The 23,524-nt window shown below is 43.8% G+C and overlaps 1 protein-coding gene across 2 annotated transcripts in view; it reads left to right on the forward strand.

The window, feature by feature from the left end:
• CPQ (carboxypeptidase Q) overlaps positions 1 to 23,524 on the forward strand; it is a 492,137-nt gene that overhangs the window by 302,643 nt on the left and 165,970 nt on the right. For both annotated transcript variants that reach the window (XM_044293689.1, XM_044293688.1), the window contains exon 5: positions 3,976 to 4,087. In XM_044293689.1, the coding sequence (XP_044149624.1) occupies positions 3,976 to 4,087 (112 nt within the window). The remainder of the gene's footprint in view (positions 1 to 3,975; positions 4,088 to 23,524) is intronic.

Consider the following 23,524-nt stretch of genomic DNA (forward strand, 5'->3'; position numbering starts at 1 on the left):
ATATAGTCCCAACATATACCGCAGCGCTCTGCACAGATTACAATTCCTCCTATATTATCTCTACCCTTATTGCTGAACCGTGGAATATGTAATAAACATAAAGTCATAAATCTGCCTTAATGGCTTCCTCATGGCGAAAATCAGGTTAGTGGAAAACCAATATTAGCCTTGTCTCACATACAGAAACTATTAAGCAGGAAATATACGGCGGCAAAACAAGCTTTCACGCTCATTTGTGGCCGAACAGGCCTTTAATTCAGCACTCGGAGACACGGATGCTTCAGCTATGGAGCCGGGCCAGAGTAAACCATTGCTAAATTGATATAAAGAGGCAACACAGCCCGTGACTAGACCTTCAGTTCTGAGGCGTGAGGCGAATCAGAAGACAGGCTAACCAGTGTGTGCGACGCACTTGGTGTCAGTGGGTAGAACGGACACGTTTTAGCACCCAGAATATGCTAAAGTATGTCTTTCCCAGATGTAGTAGAGATAAAACACATACTTTGGCTACATGCACACGACCGTTCCGTTTTTCGCGGTCAGCAAAAAACGGAAGCCGTCCGTGTGCCTTCCGCAATTTGCAGAACAGACGGCCTATTGTAGAAATGCCTATTCTTGTCCGCAAAACGGACAAGAATAGGACATGCTGTATTTTTTTTGCGGGGCCACGCAACGGAACAAGGGATGCTGACAGCACAGGGAGTGCTGTCCGCATCTTTTGCGGCCCCATTGAAGTGATGGGGTCCGCACCTGCGGACCCGAACAACGGTCGTGTGCAAGAGGCCTTTCTGAGACGTGTTATCTAAACTAAGTGCGTTAAGCAAACACCTTTAATTGCTTTTCAATGGCTTGTGTTTCAAGATAACGCGATGAGTTAAGAAATAAGAGTTTGTGTGTTAACCCTGCTACATCTGTATTCGCCCCCACATAACCCTGTCAGGGGAAGATCCCCTTAATAATACAGCATTGTCTATGACAGGCACGCTCAACCTGCAGCCCTCCGGCTGTTGTGAAACTACAACTCCCACCATGCCCTGCTGTAGGCTGATAGCTGTAAGCTGTTCTGGCATGCTGGGAGTTATAGTTTTACAACAGCTGGAGGGCTGCAGGTTGAGCATGCCTGGTCTATGGGGTTGCCTGCTTGGGCAATTCATATTCCGCAAGATGTCCCGGAGCTAAGACCCCCAGTGATCAGTTGTAATGCAGGGAGCGTTCAGTACCTCTGCAGCGCCACTCACAGGGGAAAGGATTACATTATTAATGATCCATGTAATGCACAGATGTTGGGTCCTCTATAGAAAGAGAGGCTCATTCGTCATAGCTGCTCAACCCAGTGGCGTAACGTGGGTTGTCAGCACCCAGGTCAAGCCAAGTATTGCGCCCCCCCACCTGTGGCCATGCCCCTTTTTACAGATAATGTAGTAGATATCACCTGCAGTCCTATGTAACACCACAGATAACACGGTGATAACTCTGTGTACAGATAATGTAGTAGATGGGTGTGAGCCCCCAGATTTCAGAACACGCACAGTGTGACCTGAAGTCTGGGGCCAGGACGCGGCAGGGTGGGCCAAATTCTATATCCACCCTCCCATCACTACAGAACATACAGGGTAATACAGCGCCCCTTACCTCTTACACCCAGTGACGTCTCCTTTGATGTAGATGTTTCCTCATCTTCTCCTTTCAGACCTTCAGACCAGACCACCATTTTTCAGCCATTTCTCGTCTCTGCAGTTTGACAAAAAAAATCTTAGTTTACTACTTTTCCATCATTCTCCCATCTTCTGGACAAATCATCCTACCATCCCCAATACTCTGCCTGCTGTGCTCCCCAATATTATACTGCAGAAACAGATAAACCCCCTGATAATAGTAGTACCATGCAGATAGTGCCCTTTAATAATTATCGGCACACAGTGCCCTAAAATAACTGCTCCCAGCAAATAGTGCCCCTGACACTAATAGTGTAAACATAACGTCCCCCCAAAAAATTGTGGTAAGCTGATACTGTGCCAAGGTGCCCCCACAGTAATAGTGCTCCCAAAAGTCCCACCAATAGGAATAATTGCTAGAGCACACATGGTAGTAATAGTGCTCCTACAGTGCCCCCAACATGTCCCCACTGTGCCCCAGAGGTAATAATGCTCCCATAGTGCCCATACTAGTAATTATGTTCCCCCTAGACCCCCAGTAGTAATAAAGCCCACCATAATGCCCCCAGTTGAGCTAATGTCCCCATAGTGCCCCCATAATGTGCCAGTATAAAATACCCCCATAGTGCTCCTCTCCCCGCTTCCTCCTAGTGCCCCCCATAATGTACCAGTATAAAATGCCCCATATATAGTGCCCCAGTAGATATCCTCAGTTTCCCCCATAATTTGCAAGTATAAAATACCCCTTTTTAGTGCCCCCGTAGATGACCCCATAGTACACGTCTCTCCCCTTCCCCATAGTACCCACCAAAATGTGCCCCATTATAAAATGCCCCTATGCAGAGCCCCCCATATAATATACTCCTTCTTTGTGGCCTCAGTAGATGCCCCAATAATGTGCTAGTAAGAAGTGCCCCCATAGTCCCACCCAATGTGCCAGTAAAAATTTCCCCAATAATGTGCCAGTAAGAAGTGCCCCCATAAATGCCCCCACAGTGCCCCCCAATAATGTGCCAGTAAGATTTGCCCCCATAGATGCCCCCCAATCATGTGCTAGTGAGAAGTGCCTCCCATAGATGGCCCCCCAATCATGTGCCAGTAAGAAGTGCCCTCCATAGATGGCCCCCGAATCATGTGCCAGTAACAAGTGCCCCCCAATCATGTGCCAGCAACAAGTACCCCCCATAGATGGCCCCCCAATCATGTGCCAGTAGCCAGTATTGTACCATATAAAAATTTACCATTTAAATTTTTGCCTCAGGCCGCATAATGGTTAGGTGCACCCCTGGCTCACTTGACGCCATGTTTAGTCCTATCTAGCTCTTCTATGGATGCATTGACCATGGCTAAATGGACTGTACCATTTTTTTTCTCTTTAGGGAAAAATGCACGGATATTATAAAGGTCTGTGATCATAATTATAAATAGTTGTATATTAGAAAGTTGTTTTAACTCTGTGCCGTAATAGTGCGTCATGGTGATAACTCCCATCCCGACAGTTTAACCCCTTAGATGCTTTGGTTAATACAACCGCTCACCGCATCACGTTTTTGTCATACTTTTAACATATTTTTTAAAAAACGTATACGTTAACGGATGCCTCAGATAGATGCCATACAGAGGCATCCATTACCATAGTGTTCCATTGTGTAAAAAGAAAAAAAAGTTTTTTTGGGGAAAACTCAATGGCCCATTAATTATATTGGTAATCTAATTACAAACTGATTTAATTAAACCTGCATTGAGTAAAGAGGTGCTATGGAATTGTACGTATGTTTCTTATGGAACTGTACGAATTGCCTACCTTGCTCCTCTTGTCTGTGCAGTAAAAGTAAGGGTGGACTTTTTGGAAAATGATCAGTGCTACAGTATAACTCATGTCAGACAAAGGGTCTCTGCAAAAATCCCAAAAAAAGACCCTGGCTACTTAAGGTCTTAGCAATATATAGCAGCATTTCCAAAAATAGGTCAGTCTTTTCTGGTAAAAAAAAAAAAGTGAAGTTATTTCATGATCTCATGAAGTTCCTCGCCGAAACTTTGTGTCCAAATGGCTTTCACAGCCCTATTAGGAATTACACCCACATTGAGAGACTTAGTTTCCGGCTCTTGCAATATCTGTTCCCATTCCAGAATGAACATGTCATCCCGTTATGACACAGCCTCGCACTTTTACTGCCAGGAATCTTGTACAACACGTTGTAAGGTCTCCAAAGATAATGCTAGAAATGTATCCCTTATACTTGTGCATGTAGAATTAATGAAGGAATGATAGAAGCGAAACTTGGAAAGCGCTTTCTCATCTGTTTGTTCCTCGTTGCAGGTTGTGATTGTCAGCGGACATCTGGACAGCTGGGATGTTGGGCAAGGAGCCATGGATGATGGTGGTGGAGCCTTTATCTCATGGGAAGCGCTGTCGCTCATTAAAGATCTTGGTAAATATTTAAACATCGCGCCTGCGCTGAATTTAGCTTTCAGTCATTAGAGCTGCTGAGAGACGTGTTTTTTGTGTTTTTAGTTTTTACTGTTCCTTTGATAGTCTTCTGACATTTCCTTATTGATCTAATGAGTATCGTGTAATAGTGGTGATACAGTGGTTGACCCTTGTATAAATTTGGATTGGTGTCCCATTTTCAACTGTAGGGAAAAGAGTTGCCTATGTGCATTCTTTAATTTCAGTCAACATAGCCCCATTTCTGTGTTTTTTGGGGTACGCTGTTCCAGGGGGGCACTTAGCCTTTCTGCTGCCTGATGCGAAAACTGAAACGGCCCCCCTTCCCCCGTGCCAATATCTTAACCTAACCCCTTCCATTACAGACATACTTGGTGGAAAACATTACATACAGTGCTACAGAACATACAGGGTAATACAGTACCACATATGTACCTCTTACATCCAGTGACGTGTCCTCTGATGTAGACGTTCTCTTTCTTTATCTTCTCCATTCAGACCAGACCGCCATGATTATTTCTTTCAGCCATCTCTTGTCTCTGCAGAGTTTGACAACTACTTTTCAATCCTCCTTCCCACCTTTTGAACACCCCATACTGCCTCCTCTAATACTGTTCCCAGTTTGGTGCTTCCCTGTCGCAGCATTCAACTGTATTGCTGTCCTGACTACAGGGAGGCAGTGGAATATGTAGAGATGAGCGTTTCCACAATGAAAGCGCTAATTGTCCATGGCCCTTCCGTTGCCCCCCTCTTGCCCCTACCTGGTGCTGCCTGAGGCGATCACCTCACCTTGCCTCATTTGTGGTGCACCCCTGCCCTGTTCTCCGCAACAACACAAAGTGGGAGATTTGCTAAGCTACGATTTTCAGCACACTTGTTATGCGTTGTAGACACTTTTAACACTGGGGGAGTGACTAACGCTAAGTTCACAGTAGCGTTTTGAAATCCGGCAGACTGTTCTGGCAGAGAACATTGCCGGACACAGCTAGGCACTATTGACTATAATAGCATCTGACAGTGATCTGGCCGGTTTCAGGCACAAATGCCGGCTTTTATCCTGACAAATACCAGTACATGCAGCTATTTTTGTCCAGCCGACAGCCAGGATTTATGCTGGAACAGGCAAAATGGCAATGTATCCCTAGCATTAGCGGGAAAGGGGCATGGTTTAGTGTGAACAGGTCATGGCTTAAAGGGATTTTCCATTATTTTGATACTGATGCCCTGTCCTCAGGATAGGCCATGAATATTTGATTGGCTGTCGTCTGACGCCTCGCACCCTCACCCATTAATCAGCTGTTCAGGAATAGCTTTAGCGCTGGAAGTAGCCCCTGAAACTACACAACTAGTAGTGGGTGGTGGTCCACTACACAAGCCTTGTAGTTCCAGGGGTGAGGGTCGTCAGACGCACGCCGATCAGATATTGAAGACTTATCCTGAGGATCGGCCATCAATATCAAAATACTGGAAAACCCCTTTAAAGAGGACCTGTAACCTCTACTGGGATGAATTATTATGACAAGGGGGATGCAAATAGTTAACTAACCCCTTCCCAACTGCTCAAAATTTATGTCACCAGTCGGGTATTTAAAGATGGTGCCCATTCGCGAGCGCAGCAGGCACCATAGCCGCCGGGTACCTGCTGTTTTAAACAGCAGACACCCAGGGCTAATGTATGTCAAATGTGACCACGGCACGTGGGAGCTCAAAAACCAGGAGCGTGCCTCCCAGCCGTGCACCGGCCACCCCTAGTGAGGATGGGGGGGGGGGGGAACCAGATGGTGTGTGCGGCAGCCTCTGTCCTCCTGAATGATCCGAGGCTGCCGCACATAGGTTCCTATGGAGAGCCTGCCTGAAAGCAGTAAAATTCTCATAGATTCCAATCCATCTAACGATTGCTTGTTCAAGTTCCCTGGGGGAACTGTTAGGAAGTGTAAAAAAAAAATTATGTATGAAAAAGTTCATCAAAACGTCACACGTACTCAAAAATTGTATGAATAAAAACTACTGATCATCCCCCAAACAAATGCACCCTCACACACAATTTTTTCCCCCAAAGTTTTTATTATTTTCAATATTGAAATGCAAGAAAAACAATTCATATGTGGTAATCATACTGACCCGGAGAATGGAAGTAACAGGTCAGTTTTACCGTATATGTAATGCCGTAAAAACGAAACCCATAAAACTGTGGAGGAATTGTGTTATTTTTTTATATAAATCCACGCCATTTGGAACTTTTCCCACTTCCCACTACATTGTATGCAACTATAAATGGTGCCACTAGAAAGTACAACTTGTCGTGCAGTAAACAAGCCCTCATACAGCTATGTGAATAGAAAAATAAAAAAGTTATGGATCTGGGAAGACAGGGATTAAAAAATGAAAACGGAAAAACAGAAAATGGCCCGGTCCTGGAGGGGTTAAACAGGCATGCCAGGAGTGGTAAGAGGTCCTCTTTACATATCCTTTCCTGACACATCTGTTTTAGCAGCTGCTTGCATTCCTCTTGTAATAACAGTTCTGAAGCATCTGTTCTTCTGACCCTATGCCGGGCTATTCCTCTGTTATTCCTTCCTTCAGCAGTCTGCAGTGAAGGTCCAGATGAGCGGTACAAGCTGCAGCGCTGATTGAATATTGTCAGACTGTGCACGGACACCCCCCCAACTGGTAACACCCATCTGGACCTTCACTGCAAGCTGCTAGTAATTCATTCATAGCTTTTAGATGGAATAATTAAGGAATGGCACAACATAGAGTTAGAAGAACAGATGCTCCAGATGTTAAGACAAGGAGGATGCAGGTACGGTAGTTACTAAAACAGACATGTCAGGAGTAGTTACAGGTCCTCTTTAAGGTGTGCCAAAACTTTGGCACAAAGTAAGCCAGCCAGTAGGTGATTTAAAGTTAGACAAAACTGTTTAAAGAGGCACAAAATGTATCATCCGGTATCAGCCACTTTCTGTAGCTCTCTACTTGCATTCTTCTCCTTCCTCCATGTCTAAGGGCAAAGCACAAGAAGACAGAGCCTTGTAAAGGCAGCATCTACAGCAGTGCACAAAGGCCGCAGTGCTCCCCGGTATGTGGCTGTACAGCCTCCGTGTGCTAAAGCACAGACTAGGTTACAGACCTCTACACATATGGAGTCTAAAGGAACACTCCACAATATTTTTCTGTTGGATACATACGGAATTGGTCAATGGTCCTCGTAGGCTGCATTTACAGGGTTTCTTTCCTGAAAGCATTGCTGTTGTATGTTGCTCATGGGCCCACCAGGGGATTCACCTGTACCCCTGTGGGCCAGTCCAAACCTGACTGTACCTCTGGATGCCTCCAGTTTCATACAGAGGCTTTTTATGTTGAATTTTTGCAACAAAACGTTATAACATGCTTTATTGGATACTGTAATAAATATATATATATATAGTTCTAGGAGAGTAATTCTATAATATGGTGCCCTACAAAGCAGTATGTAGAGGCACACGTAGTGACACTGACTCTGTAGAACTGACCAGCAGTTCCTGCACATGTCTATTATGCAACAGTTTTCCAAAGATGTGGCATTTTTGCCATTGCTTTTATGAAAATTGTGTACATTTTCAAATGTGCAAAACTATCCTTACTGAACTAATATATTGTTCAGAGTAAGAAGTATGAACATCCATTCTCAGACTCCAGAACACATATAGATCTGGATTTCAGTGGAGTTGACCTTGGTATTTGTGTGTGACTGCATGAAGCTAAGAAACCTACCATATCTTTAACTCTATAAGATGCACCTGACTATAAGACGCACCTAGGTCTTTGAGGAGGAAAATAAGAAAAAAAAATATTGATCAGACACCCAATCCTCATTAGACCTCAGATCAGACCCCATATCAGACCTCCAATCTTCATCAGACCTCAAATCAGACCACCAATCTTTATCAGACCCTACAACAGACCCCCAATCCTCATCAGACTTCAGATCAGACCTCCAATCTTCATCAGACCTCAAATCAGACCCCCAATCACCATACAACCTCAGATCAGACCCCCAAATCAGACCTTCAATCTTTATCTGACCTTAGATCAGACATAAAAGATATAAAAAAACTTACCTCTCCTGCTCTGGATAGCGGCTGCCACTCTGGAGATCCAGTGCGCTCTTCCTGCAGCTTTGCGTTGTGACCTGATGTTGCACAGCGTCAGGTCATAGTGTACTACGTCCTACACTGTACGCATTCAGGACACAGCGCGGCGCTGGAAGAAGATGAGGTAGCAGTGAGTAAAGCCCGCTGTCTGGTCCTACTGTATACTAGTGAGCGGTTCCCTAATGGAAGCACTCACTAGTATTCACTTCATAAGACTCACTGCCATTTCCCCCCACATTTGGGGGGGAAAATGTGTCTTATGGAGCAGAAATTATTATTTATTTATTTTTTACCAATTTTCTGAAAATGTCCTATATTGATGCCTCTATCATATGGCTTCAATAATGCACTGAAAGTGGTAAAACTGCTTGTAAATCCAGATGTTCATTTTTATTTTAATCCTTGGCACGCAATGCTTCGACTCATGTTTCCTGCTAAATATGGATGCATACATTATTAAAATTCATAGTAATTTATTACACAAATGAGTGTTGGGATGGATGTCTTTGAAGCCACACTAATTGCCCTAATTAAGTAGAAATATGTTGATAAATAACACCATTCACCTTTTAACAAACGTGGACGGCATCGGAAGGCGTACAACCTAGTACGGGTTTCATCAGCAGTTTCTGATTGTCAAATACCCTGTTATAAAATTCTGAGTTTATTGTTCCCTATCTGGGGGCAGCCCCTTAGAAAAATGGTGATAGATCCCCTTAGCAAATTTCTAGGAAATTTTGCTTTAATCTGTACTGAATTATTGTACTTAGAAAATTGGGAATTTAAAATGTCCCTGTAAAAAAAAGTAGAAGTGTTTCCATGTTGTAGGGGGCCAACCCAAGTAGGCAATACTTTAGTCCAGCACAATATACTGCTCTAGCACAACCAAATACCACAATGTGGTGCAAAAATATTGCCCTTCAGCACCAAATATCACAGCGGAACACAAAATACTGCCCCGGCAGACAAAATACTGTCCCAGTAGTACAAAAAAGAAGCAAAAAAAATAAAAACTCCCCCGAAAGTTGCCCCTCTTTGGTTGCCAGTGGCAGATGCCAAATTTTTATTTACTCTTCCTCCATTTGTCTGTAATTAAGGTAACGAGGAGGGGGCTGAGCAGGAGAAACATGGCGCACAGCACCAAGGAAGCCCAATCAACAGGATGTTGCCTTGTTTTTAAGCACTACCAAACATACAGGAGAATACAGCATTACATATTTATTACATTCAGTGCCGTCTCCTCTGATGTTGCTGTTCTCTTTCCTCATCTTCTCCATTCGTCCCATGTTTATACTCATATAAACATATGTAATGCCCTCAGGAATAACAATCCCCTTATAGTGCTCCCAGTATTAATAATGCCCACTACAGTGCCTCCAGCAATAACAATGCCACCAAGTAATAACATTACCCCTTATAGTGCCTTCAGTACTAACAGTCTGGGCATGCTGGGAGTTGTAGTTTTGCAACAGCTGGAGAGCCTCGGGTTGGCCATCCCTGGCCTAGACCCAGCACTACCGATTATGGCTGATTCAATTTAAGCAAGTGTCCCATTGTTTTTCTAACGGTATCGATCATCAGTTTATGATGCCCTTAATGATGGTACCAGAGAACAGGTGACATTACCTTTACCCAACTGAGGAAGTCCCCTTTTCAGCATCTCATTTATCACTTAGAGAAGAGAATAGATACATTGAATATCACTCAGTCTGTAGGAATCACCCTGTCCAAATGGACAGCCCATTTCTATTAAAGGGAACGCTATAGTTCTTCATTTCCCCTGCGGTGGTGCTGCTGTGCTACTGAACACTTGACCGTTGCAGGTCCCGGCAGCAGGAAACCTTTTGATCAGCTTCAGAGGAGACTTTAGTGCAATGTAAAGGATCAAATTAACTGGATACTAGGGATGGATTTGAAAATCTATAGTGACTTTTCCAGTCCGTTATCCGCAAGAACTGAACACTACTAATATGAATTGTACTGTACTTTGTTGTGGATTATATATTTTTTTTAGACAGAATTCGCACTGTACTCAACTGCTAATCTGGGCTGAGGGCATCCACTGTAGATTTGTCACAGAGTTGCAGTGGCATAAAACAGGAAATGTGATAATGAACATCCCCTTTAATTTGCTTCATATCACCGTTTATATAATGTATATTCACTTTTTTTCTGTTTCCTCCATCAATTTCCCACTTTGAAGCATATTGCTACATAGGAGATAAATGGATTTTCCAGTGAGATTTTTTTGTTTAAGAATATGGTTCAGAAGGTGTTAAAAATTTAAAAGAATCATTACTCACCTCCACTGAATTCCCTGCTGCTGCCATTGGTTATGTTGCTGTTACCTGTTGGAATTCTGCCTTAGTCTGTGATTGGCTAAGCAGTATGTTCCTGGCAATTCCAGGTTCCAGGGTTTCTAGCTGGGACAGAAAGTGTGAAGCAACAAGACTGGAGCAGGGTCAGAAATGCAGCAGTGGAGGTGAGTAATGATTGTTATTTTTACCCTTTGTCATCTGTATTCTTAACAAAAATTCTGTCTGGAAATCCAGAAAGAAGGAATGACACCACAGTCTGTCAAGATAAAGTCCTTCTTCAGATGTAAATAAGTGGAACTTCTTCTTCATATTCTGAGTAGTTATCTAGCATGTTTATGCATTGCAGAAACATGCAGATTCAGTTGCATGCACCCGGGGCGTGTCCTTTCTCTGGCACCCCCCCACACACAATACTTTTTTTTTTAAATGTACCCTCTCACAGTAGTATTACCCTCACTGTACAACCTTCACAGTAGTTTTGTACAGATGTGTGCCCCCTCACATTAGTTATGCCCACATTGTGCCCTCTCACAGTAGTTATGCCCTCTCTGTGCCCCTTCCACAGTTGTAATTTCCTCTTTGTGCCCCCTTCACAGTAATAATCCCCATAGTGCCCCCTTCATACCGTAGTGATAATCCCCATGGTGCCCCCTTCATAGTAATAATCCCCATTGTGTCCCCTTCATAGTAATAATCCATATTGTGCCACCTTTATAGTAATAATGCCCATTGTGCCCCCTTAATAGTACAAACCGGATTCCAAAAAGTTGGGACACTAAACAAATTGTGAATAAAAACTGAATGCAATGATGTGGAGATGGCAAATGTCAATATTTTATTTGTAATAGAACGTAGATGACAGATCAAACGCTTAATCCGAGTAAATGTATCATTTTAAAGGAAAAATACGTTTATTCAAATTTTCACGGTTCTCAACAAATCCCCAAAAAGTTGGGACAAGTAGCAATAAGAGGCTGGAAAAAGTAAATTTGAGCATAACGAAGAGCTGGAAGATCAATTAACACTAATTAGGTCAATTGGCAACATGATTGGGTATAAAAAGAGCTTCTCAGAGTGGCAGTGTCTCTCAGAAGCCAAGATGGGTAGAGGATTACCAATTCCCACAATGTTGCGCAGAAAGATAGTGGAGCAATATCAGAAAGGTGTTACCCAGCGAAAAATTGCAAAGACTTTGCATCTATCATCATCAACTGTGCAAAACATCATCCGAAGATTCAGAGAATCTGGAACAATCTCTGTGCGTAAGGGTCAAGGCCGTAAAACCATACTGGATGCCCGTGATCTCAGGGCCCTTAAACGACACTGCACCACAAACAGGAATGCTACTGTAAAGGAAATCACAGAATGGGCTCAGGAATACTTCCAGAAACCATTGTCAGTGAACACAATCCACCGTGCCGTCCGCCGTTGCCAGCTGAAACTCTACAGTGCAAAGAAGAAGCCATTTCTAAGCAAGATCCACAAGCTCAGGCGTTTTCACTGGGCCAGGGATCATTTAAAATGGAGTGTGGCAAAATGGAAGACTGTTCTGTGGTCAGACGAGTCACGATTCGAAGTTATTTTTGGAAATCTGGGACGCCATGTCATCCGGACCAAAGAGGACAAGGACAACCCAAGTTGTTATCAACGCTCAGTTCAGAAGCCTGCATCTCTGATGGTATGGGGTTGCATGAGTGCGTGTGGCATGGGCAGCTTGCATGTCTGGAAAGGCACCATCAATGCAGAAAAATATATTCAGGTTCTAGAACAACATATGCTCCCATCCAGACGTCATCTCTTTCAGGGAAGACCCTGCATTTTTCAACAAGATAATGCCAGACCACATTCTGCATCAATCACAACATCATGGCTGCGTAGGAGAAGGATCCGGGTACTGAAATGGCCAGTCTGCAGTCCAGATCTTTCACCTATAGAGCACATTTGGCGCATCATAAAGAGGAAGGTGCAACAAAGAAGGCCCAAGACGATTGAACAGTTAGAGGCCTGTATTAGACAAGAATGGGAGTGCATTCCTATTTCTAAACTTGAGAAACTGGTCTCCTCGGTCCCCAGACGTCTGTTGAGTGTTGTAAGAAGAAGGGGAGATGCCACACAGTGGTGAAAATGGCCTTGTCCCAACTTTTTGGGGATTTGTTGACACCATGAAATTCTGATTCAACATATTTTTCCCTTAAAATGGTACATTTTCTCAGTTTAAACTTTTATTCCGTGATTTATGTTCTATTCTGAATAAAATATTAGAAGTTGGCACCTCCACATCATTGCATTCAGTTTTTATTCACGATTTGTATAGTGTCCCAACTTTTTTGGAATCCGGTTTGTAGTAATGCCCTCAGTGCCCCTTCACAGTAATAATGCCCATTGTGCCCCCTTAATAGTAGTAATGCCCACTGTATTAGTAATGCCCTCTGTGCCCCCTCCATAGTAGAAATCCCTATTGTGCCCCTTCACAGTAATAATGCCCTCTGTGCCCCCTTAATTGTAGTAATGCCCTCTGGCTCTGTGCCTCCTCCATAGTAGAAATGTCCATTGTGCCCCCGTTACATTAGTAATGCCCTCTGTGCCCCCTCCAGAGTAGTAATGCCTTCTGTGCCTCCTCCATAGTAGAAATGCCCTCTGTGCCCCCTCCATAGTAATAAAGACCTCTGTGCCCCGTCTGTATTAAAAAAACAAACAAAACAAAACCAGACTACTCACCTTGTCCCATTCCTGACACTCACATACCTCTCTTCCCTGCAGGCACAGATCGCAGGGAGAAGTCTTCCTGCTTCACCATTCAGAGTGCTGGCAGCCTGAAGGAGGGGAGCAGCGCGGGAGGTGAGTGACAGGACATCAGCTCCCAGCGCTCCAGCAATGAGTGCTTACATCTGTATTGATGGAAGCGCTCATTGCTTCTGGCACCTCCCTGAGAGCGGGCACCTGGGGCAGACCCCCATGCTCTTATAGCTATCTTAATCCCATCACTAACGCAATCGGTGGGATTCTCAGTGCAGAGTTAGCCCTATTTGTGTTGCTGAATCCACACCATGCACCTTTAATGGGCAATAGGAGATATGTGGCATATAAATTCCACACATAAATCCGGGTTCATAGTTTCTTGTAACCCCAAAAGGTCTGAGGGGGTCTCCATAGTTCTGGGTCCATAGTCCGTAGGAAGGAGGCTGGCCCTCAGGCTTCTCCAGCAGCCCCAGTGACGGTTCAGTCTGTCACACGGATGCTCTCTCCCTCTCTCTCTATCACCTGAAATGAATCACCAAAAATTCTGGTTTTATTAATATCTGAATATTTTTGGAAAATGGGGGATGAATTCCGAATCAGTAGAATTGGATCATATTTAATTCAGGTAGAATGAAATCGGATCCAAATTAAAAATTTTTTGAAAAATGTGCAGAATCTTGACTTTTCTACAGTGCATAAACATGTTAGATAATTAGTGAGAATATGAAACATAAGTTCCACAACTTCATTGCTGAAAAGAAGGGTCTGAGAGACAAACTCATGGAAATATTAGGATATTTCCCATATATGTTCATATATGAGCTTTAGAAGGAAGGGATGACATAATAGGAAACATTAGATTACTTCCCACTCAGTTTTCACATTATCAGCAAAAACTTTCCATAGTTTAAAAAGCCTTAGAAAATAAGTCTTGAGGTTCTTGGGAAACGCTCTGTGCTTGTGATCTAATATTTGTGTGCTGGAATCTGATTAATCCTATGTAAAACTACATTTTTTAACAAATATTACACTCTGAACTTAATCTGTTCAACTTTTTTTCTATGGAAACATTAGGGCGGTCTGTTACCAGGAGATTCATTGGAAAACCAGGCACAATGTAATGCGGGTCTAGCTCAGCTGAATGGTAATACCTTTCATTTGGAGATCCGTTGCTTCATTTTGTAAAAAAAAAAGTACTTTTACGCTATATGCAAATGAGAAGATAAGTGCACCGAGGGCGAGCGCAAGCCACTCTGTGCACCCTTGGTCTTCCCACTACCTCCATCCCACTACCTCCATCCTGTTCAGTCTATTTTCAGTACCCCAGGCCTGGGGGTATCTGCAAATGTTACGTATAAGTACACCAGCATGAAGAGGTATACTTGGCAGGGACAGGGCTAACCACCCACCACATAAATAATATCCATGACAATTTAAAGCCTGCATTACATAGTGGACACCTATAGCCACAAGCGCCAGTATATCAGAGGTGCCATAAATTGCCCTTTATCCAGCCACCATACCTCATCATCTGGGAACAGAAATAGAAGTTTGTACCAACTACTGCTGGATGTACTACAAGTTATCTTTTGCAAAGACATCTTTTTTCTTTTACTTTTGGCTTGGCTCTTAACCTTTAAACTGCACCGTTTCCCATGGAGCAACAGCCAGAGGTAGTGCACCGTGACACATCTCATCAGGGCCACTACCCATCTTCTACACCACCTCAGTCATTGCATATTATCCAGCAAAGTTGTGTTGCCTGAGCAAGCATTTGTTCTCAGTGAGGAAGCCGCTGCCAGATTCCTCAAGAATGTAAGGATCAGACAGCCTTAAAGTGCCTCCAATTCTGAGAAATAAGCTTTTTAATGGTATGTATATTATTCCCTAGGTGCAAGGAGGACATTGCTGTTGCACCTCATTGCACCCGAGGCTTCACTCATTTTCTTTGCTAGCTACGTCCCCACCATTTTGACTGACCGAGCCATGTAGTGTAGGGGTAATGGACCCTGGCCCTTTAATCTCGTGACTGTACATTGCTGGAGATTGCCAGTCAGATGGAATGTGTACTGTAAATCTGCCTGGCAATCTCCAGCCATGTACTGCCCAGCCATGAGATTTAAGGGCCAGGCACAATTACCTCTACGCTGCCTGGTCTTGTTAGTCAAAGCGGTGGGAATGTGGCAGGCAAAGAAAATGAGTGAGTCTTGAGATACAATGAAGTACAAGTATTTTTCAGAATTGTGGACATGTAGGAAGATGAGACCAAGAGCATTAGAACCTCCTGACATGAGCACAAATACAAAGGCTGATGGTTTTATTTACAGGTATATGGTCACCGATTCTTATTTTTCAAGGCTAGGATGGGACTTGACTTACTGGGTGAGCACTTACTGTCCTACTGGAGATACACTATACCAGTGATGGTGAACCTTTTAGAAACCGAGTGCCAAACTTCAACCAAAAACCCACTTATTTATCGCAAAGTGCCAACACGGCAATTTACCCTGAATACTGCAGTCCAATATAGTACATCTTCTATGTACTTTATCATTTGGCTATAATAACCTGCCTACATTTAGTGCCCTGCTTGTGCTGTACATAGTGCGCCCTGCGCTGATGAATGGCGGGTAAAGTCTAATGCATATTGGTATGCCTTAGACTTTTTCCAGAGTGCGGGTGCTCACAGACAGGGCTCTGAGTGCCGCCTCTGGCACCAGTGCCGTAAGTTCGCCACCACTGCACTATACCAACACCTTTGCAAATCTTTGTTTTTTGATGGACTTCAGTAAGTCCATTTATTCAGTCTTCATACAAAGCTTCATCACATCTGTTCTGAGAATGAGTAAAGAGGCTTGGAGACCACGATGCCCTGTTTTCATTTATCTTTTACTGCCCAGGTTTAATTAATCTGTTCAAATTGGTGGCAACTACTGAATATATATCACATGGCATCAAAACCACTGTTGTGGATGCTATTTAAGGAAAAAGATAGAAAGTTGATTGGTTCATTTTAAATGCCATCATCCTCTATTGCTGTGCTTCATGAAGGATACACAACATTTTATCTAGTTTTCCCTAGAGATTCCACTGGGCTCCTTTGAACCTGGAGAGTGCTTCTTATATAGTGACTTTTTCACTCTCATCTATATATAAACCATGAACGTTTGTGCTGGCAGTAGGCTTTTCAACATCAAAGATGTGCAAATAATTCCAGAAATACCTTCCCTTGGCTAGAAGAGTTAAGATAACACACACTTCTGTTATTTCGACAGACTAGTAGGATCGCAGATTCAATATGTTCAGACTTCTCTAGTGACCTATGTGATGGAGAACTTTTCCAGTCACACAGCACTTTATGATTCTTTACAGTTGACTGTTTCCTTCACATATTGATTCAGATAAATTGTCTGCTGTCCCTTGTACCCGTCATATATTACTTAAACCCGTTGACAGAAATTCTTAATAAAATGGAATAGGATACGGGAGACAACTAACTGTTCTTAGTCTAATGTAAATGTCTGCATAGAGGTTCTATCGGTAACAAATGTGACTTGAACATTTTTATTTACAACTGTGACTCAACCAAGATATGTATCCTAAAAGCTTATCTAACATATTACAAATATTTTTTTAAAGGCTCAGAATGGTATAAAATAAGTCAGTAGTCACCTTACCGGTTCCCCACTGGTCATGACTTCCTCCTTCATCTTGACACAAAAATTTGACTATCTGAGGTTGGTCACTGCTGTAGTTAATTAATTATTGGCTGAGCAATCCCATTCCCTGTCTCAAAAGGGGCCAGGAAGTAGAGACTGATAGGGATTCAAGAGGAGTCATAACGGGAGCTTCAGAGGATTGTTAAAGTGAGTATGACATTTTATTTAATTTCACATAATTGTTTTCACAGGACCCATTTTCGGTTAACAGGTTAGTCCCCTGAAGACAGTCCCTTTCGACATGTCTGCATCAGGCCTATTGATATAACTAAATTGCGAATATGTAATACTACATTTTGCCTGTGGTGGGAACATGTAGTCCTGCTTTCTGTAGCCACGTGACAATCTTCAATCTATAATGGAGTTATCGTGGTGAGACAAAAGCCCCTCCTAAATATTCTTCATGATTAACACCTAGAGGTCACAAATGGTCTTCAAAAAACATCATTGATACCTCATTGCTAATAGACCGGAAACCCCTCAGTGAAAAAGTATGTTACAGAAGATACTACTTTCTTTATATTTAGATGAAAAATTGCGGTTCAACATTCTGCACCTGAAGGTAACCTTCAAGCGGTAGACTACCGGTACATGTCAAATAAGACCAATCTCCTTTGTTCATTATAAGCTGGTTTGGGGCTTCTTCTCTCCACAGATATAACAGTGTTACCAAACAAGACATAAGGAACCCAACTGAAGATTATATCCCTCCTCTGTACAAGTATCAGTAGGAGGGTGGCATAAGTGCCAGGTACGGCATCCATTATATATTAGGATGTAAAGCTTTGCACAATCTTCTATTTCTGCTTATGTATTAATCTATGCATTTATCCTGTTGTACATGCTAACCACCATTTGAAATCACAGGACCACCCTCTCCACCCATTGCATGTCCAACAACCATTCCCTATGCACTGATGCTCCTAGCTGTGCAGGAGAGTGCAATGTAGATCCATTCAAGTGAATAGACACCCCAGGGGTTGGCAGATGGTAGTTTTTGGACCTCATCATGTGCCACCATCATGGGAGTACCCCTTTATTGTTAATTCTTAGTATAATACGAGACTCAGCTTACCATGTGGCTACAGTCGATATACTCCTTGTGATATTTGCAGTAACCTGCCTGTGTCATCTCTGCTGGGTCATAATTGCTACCAATATTCACCTTTCCTTGGTAACAGAAAGTCTTTTTGATATTAACCTTCCTCTGCTCATAAACACAGTCCCATTTACTACATGATTTGTATATAAGACACTACATTCTTTTTTTTTTTTTACACAGCCGTAACCTCTAGAAGGCTTTCAAATATGTAACCTTCTTCTCAGCACTCCTCCCAAGGAAATGTCTCATTCTTCTTCATATATTTCTGATCCTTATTTATTCCACTATCTTTCAGCTTTTGACCTCTGTCACATCAGTGAAGACGCTTCCTTTAATACTGTACATCAAAGTTGGCATGATTGCCTATTGGTTATTGCTGTCTATCCAGCTTGATGCTCTATTACAGAGGTGGAGGGAGGGTATGTCAATCAGACAATCAAGCAACCAGCCACCTATCCATCTTTACTATGTGCTCCCTGTTCATCTCCTTACGCTCATCATAATAGAGCTATCATTCCTTATTTATTATCAACTTAGTAAGTGCCCGCCTTGTTTCTTTTAGTGATACATCCACACACAGATATATTTTATGTGTGCTATCATATGGCAAGTGCATTGCCCTTTTTGCAAAAATAAAAATACTGGTATTTAAAATAATAAAATGTATCCTAGTAAAACATTATAATATTAGAACCATGTTCTGCCTGACTATTACTTCCATTGTAATGAATGAAACCCCCAGAGAAGTTTCATTCTTCTCAGGTCAGGTCCATGACTCTCACGTGTGAGTGTTCCTGCCTCAGTGCATGAATTCCTTCCCCTTGCATACAAACCAAGAAGGCCGTGAAGGAACTGAAATTGTCACGAGGGTATCGAGAACCACGCCTGACTCCGTTATACCCGGGGTCAGGAAGTCGCAGCGGTTGGCTGCACGCTCTATTTAAGATAGGGCTGTTTTCCTTATGGTAGCTTTCTGGGTTTGCTTTGCAAACCCTTTTGGCTCACTCAGGGATCCGTAGCTCCTTCTCCTCAGCTGTTCCTTGTCCAGCACTCCCAAACCTCCTTATATTCCTCTCTCACACTTCTCTGGTTGCCAGAGATAGAGCTTCCTGCCTGGACATCTATTCTGACCCACTGGAGCTGTGTTGCTGCATTCTCGGATTGTTGATTCAGAACGCTACTCTCCGGATCCCTGTTGGACCTTTGTGGACTGCTGTGGTCGCCCACCTGGGTGTGTGTGTTTGTCTGTATTTGTCTGTCCTCTCCCTGGTGTTTCCCTCTTGGCGTCAGTGGTGCGGACTAGCGATCCCACCGGCCCGTTCACTATCTAGGGCTCATTTCAGGGAAAGCCAGGGTTTAGGCACGTGATCGCCGCACGGGTGAGAAACCCGTCTAGGGACGTCAGGGCAGTCAGGTGCCAGCCGTAAGGTGAGTTAGGGGTCACCACCTTTCCCTCTCCCTTGGGCAGGGCTTTCCCTGTTTTCCTCCCTGTGCGTGACGTCGGTCATTACATTATCTCTGGCCCTTATTTTGTGTAGGTAAAAAAAAATATATATTTTTTTTTACCTACTTAGAATCCAGTATGGATCAAATTGCTGCTCTGTCCAAACAATTTCATGGCCTGTCTTTGGAGGTGGTAGGATTGAAGGCGTCGGTCCTCCAGCAACAGCAGCAATTACAACTGACCGCAAGCCCAGCGGTTGCTACTGGTAACCAGGTTGTTGCGGAACCCAAGGTTCCTCTCCCTGACAGATTTTCTGGGGGAAGGGACAAGTTTTTGACATTCCGTGAGGCCTGTAAATTATATTTTAAGCTGCGCCCTTACTCCTCTGGTAATGAAGAACAGCGGGTGGGGGTTGTTATTTCCCTGCTGCAGGGGGACCCGCAGTCCTGGGCGTTCTCTTTACCTACTGATTCCCAGGCTCTTCGGTCAGTGGATGAGTTTTTCGGGGCCTTGGGTCTCATATATGACGACCCTGACCGTGTAGCACTGGCTGAATCAAGATTACGGAGACTCTTACAAGGAGAGCGGCCGGTAGAGGAGTATTGCTCTGAATTCCGTAGGTGGGCTACGGATACCCAATGGAACGACCCGGCTCTCAGGAGTCAGTTCTGCTCTGGGTTATCCGAAAGGGTTAAGGATGCGCTTGCATTATATGAGACCCCCTTTTCCCTTGATGCGGTTATGTCCCTCTCTATCCGTATAGAGAGACGCCTTAGGGACAGGTTGAAAGAACCGGAGAAATTGGTAACCCCTCCCAAGCAGCAGTTAGTCTGTACGGACTTAGACGAGCCTAGGCAGCTAGGAGGAACTACTCGTCAGGTCCGTCCTCCTGAGGCTCGCCGTAGGCGTGGGGTTTGTTTTTTTTGTGGGGAGAGGGGTCATTTCATTAATGTCTGTCCTTCTTTCCTCAGAAACAAAAGACCGTCGGAAAAACTACTAACCCCAGGCTGTGTGGAGGATGTCAGTCGGGGGGTATACGTCTCCTCCATACGTACATCGCAATTTGTGTTGCCAGCGGTTATTATTTTTGGTGATAAGACGGAGACTATTTCTTTCTTTCTAGACAGTGGAGCAGGGGTAAATTTGATAGATGCCCATTTTGCCCGCACTTTGGGTTTGTCTCTCTGTACGTTACAGAGACCCATTCCCATATTCGCTATTGATTCTGCTCCCCTGTCTCAGAGAAACCTCACCCACATTGTTCATAATTTACACCTTCGGGTAGGGGACCACCATAACGAGATGCTTTCAGGTTATGTTCTGTAGGGGCTTCCCACTCCGGTAGTGCTGGGCCTTCCCTGGTTGGTAGCGCACAATCCAGTAGTGGATTGGCAGGCCAGGGAGATATTGGAGTGGAGTGGGCAGTGCAGAGAAAATTGCTTAAATAGCAATTGCTTAGTCGCCTCCATAACTACCCTACCTACATTTATTTCGGATTTTGAGGATGTTTTTTCTGAAAAGGGTTGTCAGAAGTTACCACCTCATCGTCCTTATGATTGCCCGGTTAACCTTATTCCCGGCGCAAAATTACCCAAGACCAGGTTATATAATCTTTCGGGTCCAGAGAGACAAGCCATGAAAGATTATATCTCCGAGAGCTTGGCTAAGGGACACATCAGACCCTCTTCTTCACCCGTGGCTGCAGGGTTTTTCTTCGTTAAAAAGAAAGATGGGGGCCTGCGTCCTTGCCTAGATTTTCGCGAATTAAATCAGATAACCATCCGAGACCCATACCCTCTTCCTCTCATTCCTGACCTGTTTAACCAGATTGCGGGTGCTAAGTGGTTCTCCAAACTTGATCTTAGTGGGGCCTACAATCTGATTCGTATTAAGGAGGGGGATGAGTGGAAGACAGCGTTTAACACCCCTGAGGGGCATTATGAAAATCTAGTTATGCCTTTCGGTCTGACCAATGCTCCTGCCGTCTTTCAACATTTCGTTAATGACATTTTTAGTCATCTAATCGGCAGGTTTGTGGTAATATACCTAGATGATATTTTAATTTATTCGTCTGATCTGAAAACACATGAGGTGCATGTCAGACAAGTACTGCAGGTCCTACGGACGAATGAATTATATGCTAAGATTGAAAAATGTGTTTTCGCCGTTCAGGAGATACAATTCCTGGGTTATTTTTTATCTGCTTCAGGTTTCCGTATGGATCCTAGGAAGGTCCAGGCAATTTTAGATTGGGATCTTCCTGAGAACCTCAAAGCACTACAACGGTTCTTGGGCTTCGCGAATGTCTATAGGAAATTCATTAAAAATTATTCACTTATTGTAAAACCGCTTACTGACATGACTAGGAAGGGGACTGATTTTTCTAAATGGTCTGACGCCGCTAAAGTTGCTTTTTCCTCTCTAAAAGAGAGGTTTACCTCAGCACCTGTACTAGTCCAACCTGATGTCTCTCAGCCTTTTATTGTTGAAGTCGATGCGTCAGAGGTGGGAGTAGGGGCGGTGCTGTCTCAGGGTCCGTCTCCTGGCAAATGGCGTCCTTGTGCTTTCTTTTCTAAAAAACTATCAGCAGCAGAAAAGAACTACGATATTGGCAATAGGGAACTATTAGCTATTAAACTTGCGTTTGAGGAGTGGCGTCACTTCTTAGAGGGGGCAGTCCACCCCGTCACTGTGATTACGGACCACAAAAATCTCCTGTACCTTGAATCAGCTAAGCGTCTCACCCCTAGAAAGGCTAGGTGGTCGCTATTTTTTACCAGGTTTAACTTTGTGATTACCTATCGTCCTGGGGCAAAGAACACCAAGGCTGATGCACTATCTCGTTGTTTCCCTGGAGGGGGTAATGTGAGTGATTCCGTGCCCATTCTACAAAGAGGAGTGGTTGTCTCTGCGGTACACTCTGTTTTGGAGGGGAAGGTGTTAGAGGCCCAGGGGGACGCCCCGGTCTCTTGCCCCTCAGAGAAATTGTTTGTACCGTTGAACCTACGTTTCGAATTATTAAAGGAACATCATAATTCGGCACTTGCTGGGCACCCGGGTAGTAAAGCAACCTTGGAGCTATTGTCTCGTCGTTTTTGGTGGCCAAGGTTGCGTCAGGATGTATTGGATTTTGTGTCTTCTTGTTCTACCTGTGCGCGCGCAAAAGTTTCACATACACGTCCTGCAGGGTCTCTATTACCACTCGTCATTCCCAATAGACCATGGACACATCTGTCAATGGATTTTATCACTGACTTACCTTTGTCTGCGGGTAAAACAGTTATTTTGGTAGTAGTGGACAGGTTTAGCAAAATGGTACACTTCATTGCGTTACCCGCACTACCTAATGCTAAGACTCTTGCTCAGGTATTCATCAGTGAAATCGTGAAGCTTCACGGGGTCCCTTCCGATGTTGTTTCGGATCGGGGTACCCAGTTTATTTCTAAATTTTGGAAAGCTTTTTGTTCCCGTTTGGGGGTACACTTGTCGTTTTCATCAGCTTTCCATCCTCAGTCGAATGGACAGACTGAGTGTACCAACCAAAACCTTGAGACATATCTAAGATGTTTTGTGTCTGAAAACCAAGAGTTGTGGTCATCATATTTACCGTTAGCTGAGTTTGCCATAAATAATCGTCGTCAGGAATCCACTGGCAAGTCACCATTTCTTGCTGCATATGGTTTTCATCCCCAATTCTGTACTTTCAAAGAGGGGGGTCTTCTGGGGTTCCCGAAGAGGAACGTTTTTCGTCATATCTTTCATCGGTATGGCAAAAGGTGCAAGCTAACTTGAAAAATATGGGAGGTAAATACAAATGCATGGCCGATAAGAAACGGTCGCCAGGTCCGGACCTAGGAGTGAATGACTATGTGTGGTTGTCTACTAGGAATATTAAATTGAAGGTTCCCTCTTGGAAACTGGGTCCTAGGTTTATTGGCCCTTACAAAATTGTAGCCATCATCAAC

Source organism: Bufo gargarizans, chromosome 5 (genome assembly GCF_014858855.1).
Source record: "Bufo gargarizans isolate SCDJY-AF-19 chromosome 5, ASM1485885v1, whole genome shotgun sequence".
Lineage (NCBI taxonomy): Eukaryota > Metazoa > Chordata > Amphibia > Anura > Bufonidae > Bufo > Bufo gargarizans.